Source organism: Electrona antarctica, assembly GCF_951216825.1.
Source record: "Electrona antarctica genome assembly, chromosome: 11".
Lineage (NCBI taxonomy): Eukaryota > Metazoa > Chordata > Actinopteri > Myctophiformes > Myctophidae > Electrona > Electrona antarctica.
The window spans coordinates 37,037,395-37,061,830 of record NC_136792.1 but is presented as its reverse complement, the minus strand read 5'-3'; the positions used below and the strand labels follow the sequence as shown (position 1 = coordinate 37,061,830).

Genomic DNA, 24,436 nt, shown 5'->3' with positions numbered 1-24,436 from the left:
GGCCGTTTATGCCATAAAGGACCATACCCCAAGTTTATTCAATAAACACCCCTAAACCTATTTTTGTCTAATGGTTGGTCTTTCCAAGTGAAATTTAACTTAGCCTACATGTTTTTGAAATATCCAATTGTGTGTGTGTGTGTGTGTGTGTGTGTGTGAGAGAGAGATCACGATCACGTGGGCTGGTAGTGTGCAAACTACAAAGTTTGGCGCTGATCACTCCAGCCCTATGGTCCAGCCAGGCGCCAGGAGTTTATAGACACAGACAGACACTCCGTTCTAGACTATTTGCTATATTTGTCAAAAAAGAAATGTCGTGCGCTATGCACACTTACACAGAGAGCGGCCCAGAGTCGAACTACTTCAGCAGCAGCAACAACTGGTATCCAAGGAAACTAAACTGATGATGTATTGTAGGAATTGTAGTTTTAGTGATTTTGTAGTTTGTACTCACTTTCGGTTTAGTTTAGGACTACAAAACAGTGTTTGTGTAGGTAGGACGTTTTGTATTATTATTATTATCTGTGTTGTTATTATTAGCATTGGTAGTAGTAGTAATATTGTTTGTACCGGTATTTATTTATTAAACTAATATAATATAAACCCATGTAAACAACGGCAACCAAATCCCGCACATGCGCACACGCCTGGTTAACGACTTCCTTGGGCGTTCCGCCTTGTCGCTCAGATCTACAAGCTCACAACGCGTCGCGTCCGATACGCCCGATACGCCCCGTGAGCTTCTAGATCTGTTACATTCTACGCACTACACCGCCGTACGACGAGACGTCAGCCCCAATGAGTCTTTCAACCAATCACGTTTCACGGCGATCGGACGTTCTTAATGCTGATTGGTCGGTTCTCCATTTTCAGTGCAGGTTTGAATTTGCTCGCACTTCTCATTTTTGCCTTGATGCTGAATGCACCAGTTTTGAATCAAAGCTAAGCTTATAGCTTGTTGGTGTGGACGAACGCGAACGCCTACTCCGTAATGAACCACACTTTTATAAAGTAGTGAAGTAACTACAGTTTATACTTCATCGGTTTGCGTCTTCTCTTCCGTAAACGCTATGTTTCCGAGCCGAGAACGTCTATTTGCACAGTCAGGTATGTTGTGAATGTCGATTATTGTTATTTCTAGAGGTGTAACGTCGTTAGCTAAACATGCTAAAGCTGTTTGTTTGTCCAGTGTTTTAGTTATTGTTTTAGTGGAGAACAATCGAAGCAACGTGTTGGCGTTTCTAAAAGTGCTTAAGTGCTCATCTTTTATTAAGATTAGGTTAACCAAAGCAATAGTGTTTGGTTAGCCCAAAATTTAGACTCTCGTAGTTTTTTTCGATTCTGACGAATCTCGTCTTGGGCTAGCTCCTTTCGGAACCCTACGTTAAAGTTTCTGACATTTTGATGACTTTATGTAGGTCCAAAGGAGCTCAACCCGGGGGGTCCGGAGACGGGCTAGTCTTGGGCTAGTGTTTGGTCTTTCTTGATCCAAGGAAAGGTTAATGTTTACCTTGTGTAGCCAGTTGCACCGCCGCACCCAAAAGCGCAATACTTATGCATAGGAAGGAGAAGACGCTGGAGAAGGTGCTAGACAAAAATAAATGACAAGATAAATGACATTTATTAAATAAATGACAAAATAAATTACAAACTATAGTCTCTCGAGACAGACCGAAAAAAAGAGGGCGCAGTTTTGTTTTTCCTTTGTTTTGCCTAAGTAATGAGTACGGGCACTGTCTTTTTGTGTAGTACGACTAAACATTTTCGAGACCCTGTTTAGTGTTTACCTTTTTTGTATTTGGAACCTATCGGTTGGAATGTGTATTGTACTGTTGCATTTAGCTCCGTTTGGAACCTCTCTACGTTGCATTTTATGCTTTTTACTGAACAATACGGAATTCAGTGGTGCTACCCGCCCGAGCAAAATTCTAACATCCGTGGCCCTGGGGTGAGCAGTGAGCACTTTCTATTTTAAATCTGAACGTTTATGTAGACGTTGACGAACTTGTAAAAGTAGCAAGGTGCGCAATTCGGGGTGAAGTTATTATGCCATGACGCTCGTGAAGGACAAGCGTCATTTGATTGCACACGCGCGTGCCCGCCTGATTCTAATCTGCTCTCTGAACATAGGCCTACAATCTACAAACCTGATTCTAGTCTGCAGTTTTCACATAGCCTACTGAACTGAATTCCATATTTAAATATGCTTGTACATGTAGTCCTGCACGATTCTTGCTCAAATGTGAATCTCTTGGTCGGTGTAAAAAAAAAAGTTCGTGTATACACCCAAACTCGATTTTTCAATCACGATTCTCATTTTGTCCATGAAAATATTTGTCTTTAGACTGTAGTTGCTGAACATTACTACATTCAAAATGTAGCACCTGGAGCCTTAAACGGATATCAAAGTGCTTGTCTTACAGTCTCTAGCAAAAACATAAGAATAACTCGAATGAATTGGACAGCCATCTAGTGCGGAACGATTCTTGCTCAAACAAATGTAGAAATGAGGATTACATAGGTGTCTATCATATGGACTTATAGGTTACTGAAATACACCAATACTACAGACTATGCCAGTTGGAATTGCACCAACAGCCATTTAAGGCTTTAACTTTAAAAGGTTCGTTGTACAGAGCTTTAGAACTAGGGAGGCTCAGGAAGGAAACCAACCATTGAGCACCTCAAAGCTTGCTATGACGAATGTACATGCAATACTTCTTTCCTTAAATCCTACTGGTTTTGTTTATTTTGCTATTGTTTTGAGTTGTTTGTTGCTAGAATGTTTAGAGACGGTAACCAACGAACATGACTTGTGTCTTCATATTATGATAATGTAACAAGTCAAAATCTTGAATCATTCTTTAAACTATCCATTTATGTTTGCAGAGATGGAATCTCTGAAGACTGAGGATTTGGAGCCTCAGCCCAGCCAAACAGAGAGGCGTAAGTCACATAACAGGCTTTATCTCACAGCCCAACTTCTCATCGGCTTCACAAGTTTTGGAGGCCTACAGTTAGGGCGAGGAGATATGACTTCAAATATATAATATAAATAAATATGATTATTTCAAACGTATGCCTTTATTTATTTATATTATTACGTACGTTGATGTCTTGATGATGGGTGGGGATCTAAACAGTCAGTTGGACTCAGAATGGAGGGTTAAAGTGGTTAACAAGTGTTTCTCCGTCCCCAGTGTTGCCTGGCTCCTCCACCAGCTCCCTCTCCGCCATGTCTCCCTTAGATGATTCGCCATGTCAACCCCACAACTCTCCACGTGTTCGCTTTATGCCTCTAAACTGCATTGCAACTCCACCCGACAGGTGTGTGATTTTTTTTTTCTTTCTTCTAAATAATCGTTAAATAGCTCTATATCCTGATGGTAATCATTGCTATAGATGTATAGACAAATCAGCGGCACCCGATAGGCCATCAATACTGAGGTGTCAAGATGCACTTAATTTGACACCTCAGCTATGGCCGTGCCCCCACCCCTCTGGGGGTGGGGGGTAATCAAAGCCACAATAATCAAATTAGCATTTCTATGGCCGAGGGTCGCTCCACTGAATGTACTCGCTGGCGATGGGCAACAAGAATAATGCAACATTGGACGGCAAGCCCAGTATCTATTGCTCTCGGGGGAGGGTCGGGGTACTTTAGTTCAAATCTAACGGCACACCTGGGCATTTCACACTGGACTAGAGTTTGTTCAGCAACCCAGGGTCTCCCCACCTCCATATCTTTAGTAAATGCAAAATAAAAACTTCAGGCTGATAAAGTTTATCAAACAAGTGGAGGGTATTTGTATGTGATGAAACCAAAGCAGTGACAGACACATTTGGAACTGTAACACTAAAATGTAATCTTAGTTCTAAATGGTTTCTCTCTCCCGATTGAATGAACTTGACAACTCACCTGAAAATGTATGTATTTTCTATTTATTAAAGAGCTGGAGAGAATGGAAGGCCCCTGTTGCTGAACACATACTAGCAAAGTATTAATATCACTATATATAAATGGAGCTGCGTCATACCTATTTAACCCCCAAAAAAGAGAAACTACAACAGACATATCAGGCTTCTCAACAAGTAACATTTTGTTGCTGTGGAAAGTGGAAACCTTATCTCCATATTTTAACTATTGGTGTTTTTGTGGTAAATGAATGTCCTACTACTGATCATACTAACTACAGCCTAGTGATTTCACGTTTTTTTAATCATGAAAAGCAGTTTTGGACATGAGGTTTCGATTCGACAATTTGTTTAGGCCAGGAGTCCCCAGTAGGTACAATATTTCAGTTTTGTCATCTTCATTCAGAAACTCTCCTGTCACGACGCCGAAAGTCCAGCTCAAGATCATGCAGAAACGTGCGGTCAAACACCAGGATTCTATGGACGCCTTGGTGAGAGAGCTGGCTACCACACAAGATCAGCTTGCAGAAAAAGGTACATTTTATTATCCAGGCCAATGATAAGACTTGTACTTTACTTTGTAAACTTGACCATGGCTACCTACCTTTGCTCTTTTTTTCCCTCCTGTACACCAAACTTCTTTGCCTAAAATAGCCAAAGAGCTTTGAATACATAAGGACATCAATGGAAACAAGTCCTCAAGACTTTTTTGGGGGGGGTTATCCTTTTGGACCAAGTGTATGACTGTACTCGCACTTGCTTTCAAGTTCACGACGCAAGCTTGTAGATCTGCTATTTTAGTCTAATGTTCCCACAGAATGGGATCCAAGGGTTCAAGTGGTTAATGTAAATAAAGTTCCTATCACATATGTCTGTGCAGAAATGGGTCACAGACACAGTTCCACCAACATCAGATTGAGACGGTGATGTTTGTTAGCGCTAGAGGGGGTGGCTCAAGCATCAATTCTCAATGTGGGGTCCTGGGAATGATATTATAATTGCAATTATTGACTGCGAGAGGGGGCGGGTACCGTCCTAAAGTCGGCTCTTCGGTGCTACTGAAAATTTCTGACGAGCCGAAATCATTTCGGCACTACAGCGGTAAAATAGGAGTATGAATCGGCCCTAATTAATGTATTCAAACACTTGAGGCGTATACCTGCCTGGTAGTAGAGCTAGTATTTGCAGCACCTTTTAACCTAGGTTGTTTTGTCTCCTTTTGCAGAGCTTGAAATCAAGCAGCTGCAGCATCAGCTGGACAAGCTCAAAAGGGAGCTTGGCGAACAGGAGAGTGCAGCCAGGGAGCAACTGCAGGCACTGGAGAACAGGATTGACCAGTAAGGAGAATTAACATCCACAAATTGGAAAACGAATGTTTAAAGATGTAGTGCCGATCTAGACAAAATTTCTCGTTGTGTCTCGAGCTAAAAAGCTTGCGCACGCCGGTGGGTGGCCATGCGGCCGAAACCGAAATGTAGTACCTAACATAACCTTGCTCATGTCTCATTGATGCATGCATTTATTTTTTATGCCACAATATATGAAACTAGATAAAGTGCCCCTCGGAGCACAGGTCTCCCACCAGGGCAGGTCAGGTTGTGGCCGCCTGGTGGTGCTAAAAGGGTGCCATTTCTTCTCATGCCTTGGATGGCAATGGGCTCTATGCAGCCAACACTTCCGCGTTCAGTTTGGGCCGCCGGAAAGTTTCCGGTCGGAAGCAACTCATTCACTGTGAACGTACGGTCGTGATTTTGTAGGAATAAAGTTCAGTACTTTATACAACACTATTTCATTTGATGTGATTGCATAGTTTTTCATAGTTTGTATTATTTGTGTTGCGACGTTGACATGATGACATGAGTTAGAAACGTCTTAAATCTCCTGTTAAAAACGAGAGTTCTTCATGGATTTCTTTTGCCATGTCCGCTTGTTATAAGGGAATATCATTTTTTTTTTCAAAAGTCGTCCTCCTGGTGGCGCTGTAACAGGCCGTTCTGAAAAAGTTGGGGCAGAGGTTCATCGGTGTGTGTGTGTGTGTGTGTGTGTGTGTGTGTGTGTGTGTGTGTGTGTGTGTGTGTGTGTGTGTGTGTGTGTGTGTGTGTGTGTGTGTGTGTGTGTGTGTGTGTGTGTGTGTGTGTGTGTGTGTGTGTGTGTGTGTGTGTGTGTGTGTGTGTGTGTGTGTGTGTGTGTGTGTGTGTGTGTGTGTGTGTGTGTGTGTGTGTGTGTGTGTGTGTGTGTGTGTGTGTGTGTGTGTGTGTGTGTGTGTGTGTGTGTGTGTGTGTGTGTGTGTGTGTGTGTGTGTGTGTGTGTGTGTGTGTGTGTGTGTGTGTGTGTGTGTGTGTGTGTGTGTGTGTGTGTGTGTGTGTGTGTGTGTGTGTGTGTGTGTAAAATTTGGCATCGACCGGGTTAACGGTGCCGGAGATTAGCTATACATACATACATGCACGCACGCACACACGGAGGGACACACGGTCTGAGTGCAAAACATACTCTCTCCCCTTGCCTTCGGCCTGGTGGAGACCATAATAATCTACAAGCACATGTTTTTTTTTTGTTTTTTTTATTTGCTATGATGGCCCCAGTGGAAACAAGCCAAAAGGCTTTCTTGGATTCATACTGTTTGGCAGACCTTGTATTGTACTGGGCTTGTCCATACAAACTGTTAAAGTATTCAATCAGTTACACTAACAGCGTCTCCCAATGTGATGCGCTGAGCTTGTAGATCTGCTATGCTACACTATTTTAGAGAAAATATTTCTCATCGAAATTGTGGCAATAGTTTGAAATCGTGAAGTCATATCACACTGCCCTGGTTGTACCTTACACCGGTAGTTCTCATATCGCCCCGCCCCTATGGTACCCTTCACCGGTAGTTCTCATATCGCCCCGCCCTGGTTGTACCCTACACCGGTAGTTCTCATATCGCCCCGCCCCTATGGTACCCTTCACCGGTAGTTCTCATATCGCCCCGCCCTGGTTGTACCCTACACCGGTAGTTCTCATATCGCCCCGCCCTTGTACCCTACACCGGTAGTTCTCATATTGTCCCGCCCTGGCCACGGACCCCATCTGAAAATGCCAGTGAGGTTCCCCCACAGGGAGGACTTGGAGCCTTCGTTCTACTACAAACACTCCCCGCTGAGAGGTGCAGCCCGTAAGAGTACATGCAATGACCCACCCGGCTTCCCTCCACTGAACAAGGGCCAATGAATTGTGTTTGCAACATAGACCCTGACAATGCCAGTGGATTCGAACCCACTATTCTTTTTTTTCTTTTTTGCAATTGAGTACCAAGACATAATCTAGTTGTGTTTAAAGTTGTTTGACTACAACCTGCAGAAACACTGTATATTGCTCTCATAGGTTGCAGGTCCGCAGAGTGGAGTTGATACGTGAAGTCCATGAGCTGAAGTCAAATGCCACTGCCATGGAGCGCAAGATCGACCAGCTCACCAGCGAGAATGGTGACCTCTCTATCCAGGTAAATAAGTAGTTGAAGATGAAGCCTAAAAGTCAAACGGAATTTACATTTTGTATTCCATGATGTGTTACAATGTCCAAGCCAAAAAACGCAATTACCGGTAAATAGTTAATCGCATTTGTATGACAAATTGTTGAATCGGCCACAGGTCTAATGGGCTAACCCATTAATGATTTATTACGCGGCGATCATGCCTGTAAGCGCCATTTGAGTCTCCTAATTGTGGCCAATGATGTCCACTGAGGGCTGTGGTCAATGTGAAGGTTGGAAGGTTATTTAATCAGTTCTAAATCAAGCAGCAGGTGTTTCAGACTGTTTAGGAGGCTGTTTGGATCATTTACGTTTATTGCATTTATTTATATGTATGCTGTAGTGACTAGGCCTGCAGAGACTTCAGGTCACTTCCTGGAGCACACGTCTTAACTACAACCCGACTGTCGGCAACCAGTAGTGCCACAAATTTAGGATTTGGTCGCTACAATGCCTATTTCAACGTTTTGAGCCATAATGCAAAAAAAGACGTGTGTGCATGTGCTTGCACATGGGAATTTTGACCGTTTTAAGTGGACACTAGCGGTCGTTAGCTAAAAATGCTGAAACATGCTAATTATTTATTTCTGGATAAACCACAATAAATCACATCTCGTTGTCCTGTTAAACCAGGAAGTTAAACCAGGAAAGCATCTGGGTCATTGGTCTGGCCAAATTCATATAATTTCGGGGTGCTTGAAATGAACGCTTAAAAGCACCATTGATATATAGAAACTGTCATATCTAACACGTTGATCGTCAGCTTACATTATGTAATCGTGACAGCCCTAGTGCTATTCACCAAATTCCCTTTGCTCTCACTCTACCAGTCTGCACTTCTCACGGAATACAAAAATGTATGATTTCACCTGTAAAAATGCAAAAAGAGATTATTTCACCTGTAAAAAGAAAAAACTGATGTTACAAATTGATGCTGTTTTTTCAGATGAGAGACATGAGCTCAAAGCTCACCATATCAAAAGCAGCGCTTCACACGCTGACAGAGACTCAGACCGCTGCCCAGGAGGAGTGGACCGCACAGGCCACTCAGCTTCAGAGTGAGCTCTACCAAGCTCAAATCGCTAAGGTGTGTGTGTGAGTGATTCTCCAAGGCTGGCTGCAGTTGTCTGCCTGGTACATAGACCATGAACATGTCCCAAAATGCTACCAGCAACAACTGCTAATGGCTGCGACCGCAATGAGAGCGAGTCTTCACGCAGTAGAAACTCTAGAAACATACCCTACCCCTAAAACCAATGAGACTGTAATTTACTATGCCTATCATGATGATTTAAAATTTTTTTAGTTTAAAGTCCGGCCAAAACCTCTTTCAGTTCTGTTGAGAGTATATTATAAATTTGCGACCGGTAAACTGTGTTCCAGCGCAAATTCCTTGGCCTGGTAGCCGTGTTGATTACGTTGACTAATACTATGATGAAAAATGTTTGACCTTATGTTGTCGTCTTCCCTAATTCAGAAAACTAATGTTTAAGAAGTAGTGAAAATACTAATGTTTAAGAAGTAGTGGAAATACGATCTGCAAGCAAGCTTGCAGATCTGCCATTTTTAGTAGATTGGGTTCCCAGGCAAACATTTTGGGTCTTGAGACTATATTGTTTTTCCCCCCTTGTGAGGTAACATGCTATTGCTTCCCGTTTGTGTGTTCTTTGGTCAACCAGGCCAACCTTGAGGAGCAGGTCCAGATCCTCGGCAGCAAGGTGAAGTGTTTGGAGGATGATCTACAGCGTGCCATCAAGGAGGAGAGAGGAGAGAACATGGGACCCGTCATGGAGGTGAGTTAACTCATTAAGACATGAGGCCTGTTCTACAAAAAGGCTTCTAAAGCCTAACATTTTTCTGAAAAACATAGAATTTTCATAGTATGGTCATACTTATTCAGGCCAAGGACCCCAAAAACGATTGCATGCCAAAATGTTGTTCAAGGGACCCCCAGAAGCAAAGATTCAAGTTAAAAAATATTTATTCAAAGAATAGGACATTTTGCCTTGCAGTTTTGAACCTGAATTGGAAAGAACCACAAAATCTGCCTATCAATCAGCTCAAAACCACTTGGTCCCCTTTAGTGTAAGGCCAGCAGAGCATCCAGGTGCTGCCAGGGGCTTTTACACTCTTAGTTGTCATACTTTTGAAAGTTGTAGGTTTTAAATATTGAGTACATTTTATATATAACTATTATTTTCTCTCTAAGCAGAGGGAGTTGGAGGACCAACTCAAAGCGGTGAAGAACGACTTGGAGTGCACAATCGACTCACTGAAGAAGGCTGAGGAGCAGGTGAAGAATCTCCACACAGACTTGGCCACTGTTACCTCCCTCTCGGCTGCAAAAGACCAACAACTTGAAAGCCTCAGAGAAGAAGTTGCCCTACAAACTGTTATGGTTGGAGAGTTAAGAGAGGAAATGGGCACCAAAGAAGAAAATCTGGCCAAACTAAAGGAGGAGAGTTCTCGTCAGGGTGAAGTTCTTCAACAGGAGATCCAGGGGTTGAAGATTAAGTTAGAAAATGTGAAATGCTCCCTCAAAACGGCTGAAAAGGACATCCAGGCAAAACTAGACATTTTGGCTGAAACGCAACGGGAGAGTACTCTAGAGAGGGATATGTTCCATGCTCATCAGAAAGAACTTCAGCAACAACTTTCGGCATCTGAAGAGCATGTTAGGTGCATGAAAGAAGAGATGCTATCAAAGGAACAGCAGCTGGTTGTCTTGAAGGATGAGACCTCTTCACATTCTGAAGTGCTACAGCAGGAGTTACAAGCCCTTAAAAAACAAGTGGAAAGCACAGAGGAGTCTCTCACAAACGCTGTGAAGGAAGCCCAGGCCAAGGAAGACCTTTTGACTATAAATGAACAAGGGAATGCTCGACAGAGAGTCATGCTTGAGGAACAGATGGCAGCCTCACAAGAAGAGGTGAGGAGACTGTGTGCAGAAGTAAAATCTAAAGAGGGTCAGCTTGCCTTGCAGAAAGATGAGAGCTCGCGACAATCTGAACTGTTACAACAGGAGATCCAAGGCCTGAAAGAGCACACTAAACAAATGGATGATTGTCTTAACAAGGCCAAATTGGACGCTGAGGCTCAGCTTGCTGTGGTCACCAGACAGGAGCAAGAGAGTACTCATCAGAAAGATCTTCTGCAGCAGCAATTATCAGCATCTGAAGAGCAGGTTAGGGTCCTAAAAGAACAGACTCAGGGAAAAGAACAGCAGCTGGTCGTCCTGAAGGATGAGACCTTGGCACATTCTGAAGTGCTACAGCAGGAGTTACAAGCCCTTAAAAAACAAGTGGAAAGCACAGAGGAGTCTCTCACGAACGCTGTGAAGGAAGCCCAGGCCAAGGACGACCTTTTGGCTATAAATGAAGAAGAGAATGCTCAACAGAGAGTCATGCTTGATGAGCAGATGGCAGCCTCACAAGAAGAGGTGAGGAGACTGTGTGCAGAAGTAAAATCTAAAGAGGGTCATCTTGCCTTGCAGAAAGATGAGAGCTCGAGACAATCTGAACTGTTACAACAGGAGATCCAAGGCCTGAAAGAGCACACTAAACAAATGGATGATTGTCTTAAAAAGGCCAAAGAGGAGGCTCGGGCTCATCTTGCCGTGCTCACCAGACAAGAGCAAGAGAGTACTCATCAGAAAGATCTTCTGCAGCAGCAACTATCAGCATCTGAAGAGCAGGTTAGGGTCCTAAAAGAACAGACTCAGGAAAAAGAACAGCAGCTGGTCGTCCTGAAGGATGAGACCTTGGCACACTCTGAAGTGCTACAGCAGGAGTTGCAAGCCCTTAAAAAACAAGTTGAAAGCACAGAGGAGTCTCTCTCAAACGCTGTGAAGGAGGCCCAGGCCAAGGAAGACCTTTTGAATATAAATGAACAGGAGAATACTCGACAGAGGGTCATGCTTCAGGAGCAGATGGCAGCCTCACAAGATGAGGTGGGGAGACGGTGTGCAGAAGTAAAATCTAAAGAGGGTCAGCTTGCCTTGCAGAAAGAGGAGAGCTCGAGACAATCTGAACGGTTACAACAGGAGATCCAAGGCCTGAAAGAGCACACTAAACAAATGGATGATTGTCTTAAAAAGGCCAAAGAGGACACTCAGGCTCAGCTTGCTGTGGTCACCAGACAGGAGCAAGAGAGTACTCATCAGAAAGACATTCTGCAGCAGCAACTATCCGCATCTGAAGAACAGGTTAGGGTCCTAAAAGAACAGACTCAGGAAAAAGAACAGCAGCTGGTCATCCTGAAGGATGAGACCGTGGCACATTCTGAAGTGCTACAGCAGGAGTTACAAGCCCTTAAACAACAAGTGGAAAGCACAGAGGGGTCTCTCACAAACGCTGTGAAGGAAGCCCAGGCCAAGGAAGACCTTTTGACTATAAATGAACAAGAGAATGCTCAAAAGAGGGTCATGCTTGAGGACCAGATGGCAGCCTCACAAGAAGAGGTGGGGAGACGGTGTGCAGAAGTAAAATCTAAAGAGGGTCAGCTTGCCTTGCAGAAAGAGGAGAGCTCGAGACAATCTGAACGGTTACAACAGGAGATCCAAGGCCTGAAAGAGCACACTAAACAAATGGATGATTGTCTTAAAAAGGCCAAAGAGGAGGCTCGGGCTCATCTTGCCGTGCTCACCAGACAAGAGCAAGAGAGTACTCATCAGAAAGATCTTCTGCAGCAGCAACTATCAGCATCTGTAGAGCAGGTTAAGGTCCTAAAAGAACAGACTCAGGAAAAAGAACAACAGCTTTTCGTCCTGAAGGATGAGACCTTGGCACACTCTGAAGTGCTACAGCAGGAGTTGCAAGCCCTTAAAAAACAAGTTGAAAGCACAGAAGAGTCTCTCTCAAACGCTGTGAAGGAGGCCCAGGCCAAGGAAGACCTTTTGAATATAAATGAACAGGAGAATACTCGACAGAGGGTCATGCTTCAGGAGCAGATGGCAGCCTCACAAGAAGAGGTGAAGACACTGCGTGAAGAAATCAAATCCAAAGAGGGTCAGCTTGCCTTGCAGAAAGAGAGCTCGAGACAATCTGAACTGTTACAACAGGAGATCCAAGGCCTGAAAGAGCACACTAAACAAATGGATGATTGTCTTAAAAAGGCCAAAGAGGACACTCGGGCGCAGCTTGCTGTGGTCACCAGACAGGGGCAAGAGAGTACTCATCAGAAAGATCTTCTGCAGCAGCAACTATCCGCATCTGTAGAGCAGGTTAGGGTCCTAAAAGAACAGACTCAGGAAAAAGAACAGCAGCTGGTCGTCCTGAAGGATGAGACCGTGGCACATTCTGAAGTGCTACAGCAGGAGTTACAAGCCCTTAAACAACAAGTGGAAAGCACAGAGGGGTCTCTCACGAACGCTGTGAAGGAAGCCCAGGCCAAGGAAGACCTTTTGACTATAAATGAACAAGAGAATGCTCGAAAGAGGGTCATGCTTGAGGACCAGATGGCAGCCTCACAAGATGAGGTGGGGAGACGGTGTGCAGAAGTAAAATCTAAAGAGGGTCAGCTTGCCTTGCAGAAAGAGGAGAGCTCGAGACAATCTGAACTGTTACAACAGGAGATCCAAGGCCTGAAAGAGCACACTAAACAAATGGATGATTGTCTTAACAAGGCCAAAGAGGAGGCTTGTGCTCGGCTTGCTGTGGTCACCAGACAAGAGCAAGAGAGTACTCATCAGAAAGATCTTCTGCAGCAGCAATTATCAGCATCTGAAGAGCAGGTTAAGGTCCTAAAAGAACAGACTCAGGAAAAAGAACAACAGCTTTTCGTCCTGAAGGATGAGACCTTGGCACACTCTGAAGTGCTACAGCAGGAGTTGCAAGCCCTTAAAAAACAAGTTGAAAGCACAGAGGAGTCTCTCTCAAACGCTGTGAAGGAGGCCCAGGCCAAGGAAGACCTTTTGAATATAAATGAACAGGAGAATACTCAACAGAGGGTCATGCTTCAGGAGCAGATGGCAGCCTCACAAGAAGAGGTGAAGACACTGCGTGAAGAAATCAAATCCAAAGAGGGTCAGCTTGCCTTGCAGAAAGAGAGCTCGAGACAATCTGAACTGTTACAACAGGAGATCCAAGGCCTGAAAGAGCACACTAAACAAATGGAGGATTGTCTTAAAAAGGCCAAAGAGGACACTCGGGCTCAGCTTGCTGTGGTCACAAGACAGGGGCAAGAGAGTACTCATCAGAAAGATCTTCTGCAGCAGCAACTATCAGCATCTGTAGAGCAGGTTAGGGTCCTAAAAGAACAGACTCAGGAAAAAGAACAGCAGCTGGTCGTCCTGAAGGATGAGACCGTGGCACATTCTGAAGTGCTACAGCAGGAGTTACAAGTCCTTAAACAACAAGTGGAAAGCACAAAGGAGTCTCTCACAAACGCTGTGAAGGAAGCCCAGGCCAAGGAAGACCTTTTGACTATAAATGAACAAGAGAATGCTCAAAAGAGGGTCATGCTTGAGGACCAGATGGCAGCCTCACAAGAAGAGGTGGGGAGATGGTGTGCAGAAGTAAAATCTAAAGAGGGTCAGCTTGCCTTGCAGAAAAAGGAGAGCTCGAGACAATCTGAACTGTTACAACAGGAGATCCAAGGCCTGAAAGAGCACACTAAACAAATGGATGATTGTCTTAACAAGGCCAAAGAGGAGGCTTGTGCTCGGCTTGCTGTGGTCACCAGACAAGAGCAAGAGAGTACTCATCAGAAAGATCTTCTGCAGCAGCAACTATCAGCATCTGAAGAGCAGGTTAAGGTCCTAAAAGAACAGACTCAGGAAAAAGAACAACAGCTTTTCGTCCTGAAGGATGTGACCTTGGCACACTCTGAAGTGCTACAGCAGGAGTTACAAGCCCTTAAAAAACAAGTGGAAAGCACAGAGGAGTCTCTCACAAACGCTGTGAAGGAGGCCCAGGCCAAGGAAGACCTTTTGAATATAAATGAACAGGAGAATACTCGACAGAGGGTCATGCTTCAGGAGCAGATGGCAGCCTCACAAGAAGAGGTGAAGACACTGCATGAAGAAATCAAATCCAAAGAGGGTCAGCTTGCCTTGCAGAAAGAGAGCTCGAGACAATCTGAACTGTTACAACAGGAGATCCAAGGCCTGAAAGAGCACACTAAACAAATGGATGATTGTCTTAAAAAGGCCAAAGAGGACACTCAGGCTCAGCTTGCTGTGGTCACCAGACATGGGCAAGAGAGTACTCATCAGAAAGATCTTCTGCAGCAGCAACTATCGGCATCTGAAGGGCAGGTTAGGGTCCTAAAAGAACAGACTCAGGAAAAAGAACAGCAGCTGGTCGTCCTGAAGGATGAGACCGTGGCACATTCTGAAGTGCTACAGCAGGAGTTACAAGCTCTTAAAAAACAAGTGGAAAGCACAGAGGAGTCTCTCACAAACGCTGTGAAGGAAGCCCAGGCCAAGGAATACCTTTTGACTATAAATGAACAAGAGAATGCTCGCAAGAGGGTCATGCTTGAGGACCAGATGGCAGCCTCACAAGAAGAGGTGGGGAGATGGTGTGCAGAAGTAAAATCTAAAGAGGGTCAGCTTGCCTTGCAGAAAGACGAGAGCTCGAGACAATCTGAACTGTTACAACAGGAGATCCAAGGCCTGAAAGAGCACACTAAACAAATGGATGATTGTCTTAAAAAGGCCAAAGAGGACGCTCAGGCTCATCTTGCCGTGCTCACCAGACAAGAGCAAGAGAGTACTCATCAGAAAGATCTTCTGCAGCAGCAACTATCAGCATCTGAAGAGCAGGTTAAGGTCCTAAAAGAACAGACTCAGGAAGCCCAGGCCAAGGAAGACCTTTTAACTATAAATGAACAAGCGAATGCTCGGAAGAGGGTCATGCTTGAGGAGCAGATGGCAGCCTCACAAGAAGAGGTGAAGACACTGCGTGAAGAAATCAAATCTCAAGAGGGTCAGCTTACCCTGCTGAAGGATGAGAGCTCTTCACATTCTCAACTGTTTGAACAGGAGACCGAAGGCTTAAAAAAACAAATGGAGCACATGCAAGAGAACTCCAAGCATCATGACAAAATCCAGAGGGCTCTAGAAATGCAGCTTGCAGCTAAATCGGAGGCTGCCGAGCACTACAAGGCACAGGTTGGTCTAACTACAGAATATTTTTCAGATGCCGATATTGGATCACTTTTCATTGTTTAGTGGCCGGCATTAATGTAGTCAAAACACGATCACCTTTCATTGTTTAGTGGTAAGCATTCATGTCAAACTGTCACCTTTCATTGTTTAGTGGTCAGCATTAATGTCCAACCTTTTTTTAACCTGCTGCACTCCTAGTTTTACATTAAACTCTTGGACTTCATGCTTCAGTGAAGTGCCTTCAGTCAGCCAGGCTCAGTCTTTAGCCCTATAATATTTGGTCTTAAAAAAAGCTATCTTCACCAACTCCCATCATCACCAGATGGACAAGGCGGTGAGTCACTACAATGGGAAGAAGGAGCTTCTCCAGCAAAGCCAGGAGCAGGTCTCTGAATTGCATCACTCCCTGGTGGAGAAGGAGGACGAAGTCAAGCTGCTGCAGACAGACCTGGAGCAGGCTCGCGGCAACGAGCAGTGCCTCCAGGCAAGCATTACCAGTCTGGAATCGCAGGTTGGTGTTTTTTCTCTCTCGGATAAAGCAGTTAGTTTGGGCTATTTAGTGAAATGTGTGACCAATCTGCAAAATGCATGCTTGCCACAAATGTGTTCAAAAAGATGTCTACTATCGTGTCTCAATTTGGTTGGGAGACTTATGACACTGCTGCTGTAAGTTGGGGAACAACCTAGAACCTATATGCAGGCACAATTTTCAAAATGTAATTCCAATTTAAGTAGCATGGTCAAACTTTACCCCACCTTGGGCTAAAAACGTCCATCGCAAATGTGGTGGTCATCACATTTGGAGAAGTGTCTATGGCCGTTTATAGCCTTAATCTTTTTAGTATGTAAGTCTGTTTGTTTAACCCTGTAACACCTGGATATATTTCTACTTGCAAAAAAGAGATTTCAACCTTACTACTACTTGTAATACTAGGACTTTGTAGAGGAAATTATGTTTTAAAAAAAAGAAGCAAATGTTATGCACATTTATAATAATTATTAAAATAATTAAATTTACATTTGGGGGATATCTTTCACAATAATAACTAAAACATGTTCTAGACATTCTAATGATCACAAAAATACATATATTAGTTATTTTACTTTTTAGTCCAGAGATTTTAAATTTGTGTGAATTTCAGCCTCTGTGGGGGGTATTTATATGCAAATATCATGACCAATGGCATTGCAATGAACATCAATGATGACGTTTAGGTGAAAAAAGAACACTTTTTTTTTTTAATGTTTTATTATTGCAACGTTGGGTGTTACAGGTTAAACACGGAATGTGCTCAGCTGATTGACTGAGCATTTAATGTGATGTATGATGAGAAGAGCGCCCCTCACTTCACACAAGTGATTTTTATTTTACATTGTCAGTTGCTGCTCTTGAGCATAATTATAAACCATATCAAGTCAACTCTTGGCCATGATTAAGTTCCTAACATTTCCATGGAGTATGGAAAAAAGGATTATACCCTTTCTCTATTCTTTCCTACATCCATCTCAGCTTGCCTTCGCCAGCCGTAACCTCAGGGAGCACAGCAGGCTCCATGGTGGTGAAGGGAGAGTGACACAGTCTGCCTACTTTGCGGTTCCACTTCCAACTGTTCAGTCCAGGCAGACTAGCAGTTCTGACAGTGACCTTGATGACTCTCTCAATTCAACAAGGTAATGCAAAATCCAGTTGAAATGACATGGACATATTATGTTTAGTTTTTAAGGCTGTGTTCATTGCCCCCCTTTATGTATATGATGTATACTTCGCCTTCACTCATCCCCCAATAACCTTTTGTCATGGATTAAAAGTACTTAGTCTTATTTCAGTCATTTGGATTCCATAGAAGCCAGCATGTCTTCTATGAAAGCATCTCACACAGGGAAAATAGCTGATCTACAAGTCAATGTGTCTGCGACATACTGAGTTTGTAGCTGGGCTATTTTCGATTATTTTTAAGATTGGAACATTTTAAAGCAAAGGTTAAAGGTGTTTTACATAATTTGTGTTTATAGAAAACGACACCAGTATGGTATGGTATCACACATTAGGGTGTGGACAACTGACCATACAAACCTTTTCAGTTGTGAGCTTTTATTTTTGCTTTAATCCATGCATTCTGTGCTGCTTTCCCGTGCAGGATGCCATCGGGACCAGAGGAGTCCAGCACCCCTCTGGTTCGCAGCAGTGAACGTTTGGCGGCGAAACTCCAGGGAGCAGCGTCACTGCAAACTCTCTACTTCACCCCCATGAATACCAGAAAATCCAATAGGTGGGTTTTATACATAACCATGGCTGTGATTAACCTGACTCCGCCAGATGGGGCAGTATGGAGTCAGGTTGGGCTGTGATGCCCTCTCTCCTGACTCGTCTACTAATGGCATGAGCACTTGCATACGATAACGGTAAAAGTGGAGATGAGAATAAATGGAAACTGGAACACTAACATTTAAAGGAGAATTCCGGATTAACCAGTTTCTTTAATCTGATGTTATATCCAATAACGAGTGGTACAGGTGAAAAATGACAACATCCTGTGCGCTGGGTCTTAATAATATCCGATTAAGGTAAGATTAAGAAAATGGTTAAATATGAATTCTCCTTTAAGCTAATAGATGGGTACTTTCTCCTAATAGGATGAAATTGGCAACCCACCTGAGAATGTATTTTCTATTAAAGGGACAGACATTTACTGAACAGTCCACCGTTACTGAACAATAACCAATTACTTATGCGAATTTGAAAAACACCTAGGCCACCTAAATGTGCAATTCTTTCATTCTAATGAGATCCTGGTTTATACGTTGTTAAGTTTAAGCCTTTTGTCTCTTTAATGGTGGAACTGCAGAACCAGCAAGATGGAGAGCACCCTGACTTCGCTAGCTGACCTGGACTCGGCCAGGAGGAACCCATCCTCGTCGGTGAAACGGCGCCGGACCACCATCAACATCACCATGAGCAAGGTTGACTTAATACTCTACACCATTTCTCTAGCCTTTCGCATGTGGACACCCAAGTTTTCTGTCCGACAATCCTTATGTACTTTCCCCTCTTGTATCGCCATATTTCATCTTTATGACCTTTGTTTTTAACTGTTTTGGACATAAGGTTTCCACCCAACAGCATCAATGCACACCAAGATTGTCTTGCTTTTTTTTCTTTTTTTTTAAGACGGCACATTTTCATAAATGGTGCAAAAATAAATGTTATCCAAATGGATTGATTTTTATAGTGCCTTGCCCTTAAACTTTATCTCACAATTGTTCACTGAGTGATTGTTCATTGAGTGATTGTTAACTTGTGCACTTGTAGAAGCGCCCTGGGTTTGCCGGTGAGGATGAGACTTTCCACAGCCTGGCCCCGGCCCACTCCCATCCCAACCTCACCTCATCTGATGATCATGGTGCCTCACGGCCTGTGGCAACAGAGCTGTTTGCCACACCTGCCAGACCCTCCAGCGGTGATGAAGACCACCTGCTCGGCCTGCCCGGGTACCGCCGGAGAAGCACTGCCGTCCCACCCCGGAGTGAGTAACCACCAAGTTCTCAAATAAGAACATTAACCAGATTTAGCATTTTGTCACAATCGGTCAAAAACATTACGGTAATGTGTACTTCGAAACTGTCCACAACTGGTTTGGGTATCTGAAATGTATTGCAAATTAGTACAAAGACAAACTTTGCATTTCAAAGACTAATCCCATCTACAAGCGTCACATTGCGACACACTGAGCTTGTAGATTGGCTGTTCTAATTGGAGGATTAATTGCATTTGAATTGATCAAACGATAGAATCTTCCATAAAACCCTAGGATGTTTCATAAATGCAAAGGTTAAAAGCCTCAATCTGAAATGTCTTCAACTGGTTGGATGTAGGAAGAGCGAGAACGAATAGTTTTAAGAACGTCATAATACGTATACATATTGTGCTATATTGTTTAGGAACTGCTAGTGGGGAGATAATTTCATGCTGTTTCACACATGGCAGATTCCTTTTTCCATGTCATGAGGTTTGATTTAGCATCATTCTATGAGCTCTGATGTCAATTAATTTCTCATGTACTATTCCTCCAGATTCTCTGTACGACGGGGTGGAGAACGAGCCTGATGGTGTGTCGGACTGGATGAGGATCGCCGAGCTGCAGGCGAGGAACAAGAAGCAGCTGCCTCACATGAAGTGCAGCTACCCTCTGGAGCCCCGGGTGAGTGAAGAACTGGGTCTCTAACCTTTTCATGTCAAAGACACCCAAGTCGGTATTTGCCCGTGGAGCCACGTCCATAAATATTTGGTTAAATGTGTCAAATTTTACACGCAAACAAAATATTTTTGTCTGTTTGATCAATAGAACTAACATGAAAGTTTAAAGAAAAAAATACTATTGCCATTTTTATATTAAAATCTTTAAAGGTTTGCCAAATTATTTTGGAGCCCACTTGCTATACTCGACCGCTCCCTGTCCCACTAGTTTTTATCCCTTTTAGTTAAAGGAGCATTCAGTGATTTTGAACCCCCCCCCAAGCACAAGATGTGCACATGCACGCACTACAGTGGGGGGGACACGCAACAGGCCAACAGCATGCACACCAAGGCCCACCCCCGCTCGATCATGATTGGCAGAAGGCCCTCTCTATCCTGATTGGATGAAGGCTGTGCCACCTAGCCAAAACCGAAGGTTTTTTTTACCCCAGGATACAGAGGAACTCCTTATATGGTCGGCACACTATAGTAGGGAGGATTATCACAACAAAAAAAGAAGTGATATTAAGTGAAATCACTGAATATACCTTTAAACCTTTTTCTTCCCCTCCAGCCTAGCCTCTGTCCAGATTTCTCAGTCTCGGACGAGGAGCTTCGGACAGGAGACCCTCTGGAGACAATAAGGCGGGCGACCCTGATGCCAGACCAGCTACAGGACTCCCTGGCCTCGCACCGCCTCTCCTACATGGGACCTCCTGGCACCAGTGCTGCTGCCGGGCGTCTTTCTCTGATGCCCGGGCATCTTCCAAGGAACACCGCGGCTGCTTCATCACGCCAGGAGAGCCAAAGAGGCTCCAAGAGGCCTTCAGCCAACGAGTCCCAGCTTTCTCCTGAGGTAACATTACTTTCACATTCATTATTATTAATGTCCCGTGAATTACAGAAAGGTGAAACTTTCATATTATTCTAGAATAGATTCCTTGCACAAAGTGCAATATGGTAGGGTTAAAGACTTAAAGGTTAGGATTTAGAAGGCCTTTTTAGAATCTTCCTGGACCACTTCACCCATTTTCAACCAGTCATCCTATAATTCGTATTCTCAAAAGGCAGGGCTTTGGACCACTCAGAAACCTGACAGTTTTGGTCATTTTCAAATAATATATAAAACGTATTCTACTAGATTGTAGAACAGTGGCTTCTAGTTCAGCACGCTGACTTTCCAGTAACAGAATGTCTGTCATTTCTATTGGCTCGACATCCCTGTTGTGATGTCATAATCCAGGCAGGTCTCTGAACAACTGTCCATAGCCCACCAAAGAGGACCAATCATGATGATTGGGTTGAAATGGGCTGAAGTGCTCCTAAGACCGGGAAATCATGCGTCATTTTTGAGGGGCGCTAGCTGCTCTTATACACAGGTTTAATATTTGGTTTTAGTTCAATGTTTGTTTTAAAAACACCATTGACAATGAAGGGAAAATTTACAACATATTGTCCCTCATTACGTCATATTGTCTTTGTTGTTCACCTAATCAACATGAGTTAGACTTTAATATATTAGCGCCCCTCACTTCACACAGGTGTGATTTCTTTATCTTTGCGTTGGCTATTAAATAAATGGCAGACTTACAAGCTTGCATATCTATTTTTGTGTGTGCAAAGTGTGAAAACTGATTTAGTTTGTAGACTCCGTCTTAATGGGTTAAAGGCAAAATAAATATGGGTTAAATGCAAAAGATGTATATATGTGTGATTGAAAACACAATATATTTGAATGTATATTTTCTTGTCTTTACTGCGTGTCATTTCATTCTTACTATTGTCACTCAAACAGGCAAAACGGATGGCCACCAGCTGCTTCCCACGACCGCTCACCCCTAAATCTAGGCAGATCCGCGGTGGAGAGTCATCCTCCCGCTCTGAACTGCGTGTGCCACTCAGCCCTGTAAGTCTCTCACAAATCCATGCATATCTTTGCTGTCAGGTGGAAATCTTGTATGTACAAAACAATACATTTGCATATAATGGGGAAGAACCAATGCAGTTGTTTAGTCACAAGCTGTAATACTTCATTGGCTAAATATTTATAAAACCCACAGACTGACTTAACCACTGTCTTGTCCCTATTTGCATTGTCATTGTACTCAAATGGGGACTAAAACCTTTTATTAAATTTATTTGGGGATTTTTTTTCCTTCAACGGTCAAAAATTCTGTACCTCATCTCCATATTTAATTTATTTTGTATTTAATTTTTTGTAAAAGAACACCCTACTTCATCATACTACAGTATCTCAGTGTCTACAAGCTCAAAACATGCCGCGATTGAGTTTGAGTTTCTAGTTTGGCTATTTTTTATCCTAAAAGGTTTTCGATGTAAGGTTTACACCCGTCGGGGACTATTTTTACATTTGATATTCATACATTTTCACATGATATTTCTGTAAATCTCTATGGGAAAAATGAATGGCAGATATTTCAGTGGGTCCAGAAAACCACTCCCACTGCTCTGCTCTCTACTTTTGATCCCTGCATACGCACCCGTCTCTGAGTGAGATGACCAGGTGTGCATAATAAGACATTGTTTCAGTTAAATGACTGGAGAACTGTGCCTTCACCCCACAAATGGTCCCTCCCCAATGTTTGGGGAAACACTGACTTGTATGCTTTCTCTTTAGTAAAGTTCACTGTATTTCTTTTAAAGGTTCACCGCAGGGAGACTATGTGTTTCACCGTAGAAAACACACCAAAGAAGAACAACTACCTGCAGAAAGGTCTCAACAAGCTGCGCAGCTCCACACGCAAATCCCCTGGCAAAGGTTTGCGGAAGTCGCCTGCCGCAGGCACGACTCGCACCAAATCGCCACGGAGTGTGGCGGCGGCGTCCCGTGCTCAGACCACAAAGGCTGTCAGGGTCACCTCCTCATCCCCTGGGCCTGTGGCACCCGGAGGACGGCAGAGGAGGTCACCCCGAGCTACCGCCAGCAGCACAGCAGGCCTAACAGCCAGCGCACGCAAGGTGAGCGCACATCTAATCTACATGACTCGCCCCTTTCCTTCAGTTCATTTTTAGGCCCTGCACTGCATGGCCTAAAAATAGGGCCTGCAGTGTTTTCGTCTACTAAAAGAAAATTAAATAAACAAATGGAAACTAAGCTATGACTAAATATATTGACAATTTTTGTAAACTAATAAACTAGACTAAAATGTTAGGGAAGACTAGTGGAGAAGAGGTCCAGTAGAACTAAAGTCACTTCATGTCCGGTTGCACTCTGCACTCAGCATGCAACCAAGTGGAAAATCTGTCATTACAATGCCATCATGGCCTGCCAAAATGTTTTCGACTAAAACTAGATTAACACTAAAACATTTCAGACTATGACTAAAACCCAGTTTTATATGAATAAGGCCAAATTGGACCCCCTTTGTTATACTTTTCTATCTCTGGGGCCCCAATCTACAAATCTAAAACCCTGACTGAGTCGAGTGTACAAATGGAATGAAATATGTCCATTTGCTTCCATTCGTATACAGAGTTACAGACCCACCAATATTTCGCTTGCTTTTCCTAATCCCTGGTATTGAACACCTTGTAGGGTCCTGACACTGACCTGTCTGCTGCAATGGACAAGAGAGACTGACAGCAGGTCTAGCGCAAATCTCTTATTTTTGGTCTATGGGTCTTGGTGTGGTGGAAGTTTCTTTTTTCTCTTCACTTAAAATGTTTGAATATACAGTACAGTATTTCTACATTGTGCTATTGGTAGTTTACTTGAGTAAAAGTACAAGGGTATTGGCATCTAAATATACTAGTTTATCAACCTAAAATAAAATCAATGACACCCAGTGAAGCCTTGAATTTATGGAAATCCTTTTTTTCTTTTTTTTGCATTCCTGACCCAGTAATCTCAAATTGATGGCTCAGGCTCAGTAATCTAGATATAGAGTAAAAAACATGCTATATGTTTCCTCTGAGATGTTGAGAAAGTATTAAATGTACAATACTCGAGTACCTCAAATTGCTTGAGTGAATATTCATAGTTACTTTCCACCACCACTACAAGACAAACGCCTAGATTCCTCTTTGTTCACTTGTAGAAGTAATTTTATTTCCCACAGTCGGTTTGCTTGCGTTTCCTTGTTGTAAAGCACGTAATTTTGCATTAGCACGGTCTTGGGTTTAGATATAGAAATGAACACAATGGTCGGTGTTTACATTTTCTTTTTCACCTTTGATGTGGTTCAAACAAAGCTATGTATGTTATTTATTTTCTTATTAATGCATGCATGTCAAATTGTTTGTGTACACTCATTAACCACTTGAACCCTGTCAACCATATTCTGGGGGGAACATTGGCCAAAAATGGATAAACTACAAGCACACACACACACACACACACACACACACACACACACACACACACGTTAATGTTTTAGCTTAACTTGTGTCTGTATGCTCATTAATGTGTATTCATTTTGATTTCCTTCACAGATGATGAGCTTCAGGAGGAACCGGTGATGATGTCTAACCCTTATGTGTATACTGTATTCATATATTGATATAAAAAAATTGAAATTGTTTTCTGATTTCTCACCCCTGACTACACATGTACGTTATACCGTACACCTGTGTAATTTTAGTTGTTTTAGTTGTGTATGGGGACACATTTTAAAAATGTTTGTAATAAAGATTTTAAGTTTTAAAA

General features: G+C 43.2%; 1 protein-coding gene across 4 annotated transcripts; it reads left to right on the top strand.

The window, feature by feature from the left end:
* Positions 1-917: 917 nt before the first annotated feature.
* numa1 (nuclear mitotic apparatus protein 1) lies at positions 918-24,436 on the top strand. Of its 4 annotated transcripts, none has more exons than XM_079514638.1 (20): positions 918-1,107; positions 2,890-2,946; positions 3,201-3,327; positions 4,322-4,449; positions 5,141-5,252; positions 7,279-7,396; positions 8,373-8,513; positions 9,106-9,219; positions 9,639-15,539; positions 15,859-16,047; positions 17,047-17,207; positions 17,675-17,806; positions 18,383-18,497; positions 18,847-19,060; positions 19,608-19,735; positions 20,345-20,626; positions 21,566-21,676; positions 22,435-22,749; positions 23,327-23,377; positions 24,223-24,436. In XM_079514638.1, exons 1-19 carry the CDS (start codon positions 1,071-1,073, stop codon positions 23,369-23,371), a joined length of 8,427 nt encoding a protein of 2,808 aa, XP_079370764.1. In that variant the 5' UTR covers positions 918-1,070; the 3' UTR covers positions 23,372-23,377; positions 24,223-24,436. The 4 variants fall into 4 exon arrangements, with proteins under 4 accessions (XP_079370764.1, XP_079370763.1, XP_079370765.1 ...); XM_079514637.1 differs by having other exon boundaries at positions 9,636-15,539; XM_079514640.1 differs by having other exon boundaries at positions 920-988; positions 9,636-15,539.

What these genes read in the sequence shown, in the direction of transcription:
- numa1 (XM_079514637.1), top strand. Translation starts at nt 1,071, where the DNA reads ATGTTTCCGAGCCGAGAACGTCTATTTGCACAGTCAG. An exon ending in ACGTCTATTTGCACAGTCAG is followed by an intron (nt 1,108 to 2,889) that starts GTATGTTGTGAA and finishes TTATGTTTGCAG; the next exon opens with AGATGGAATCTCTGAAGACT. An exon ending in TCAACATCACCATGAGCAAG is followed by an intron (nt 18,498 to 18,846) that starts GTTGACTTAATA and finishes GTGCACTTGTAG; the next exon opens with AAGCGCCCTGGGTTTGCCGG.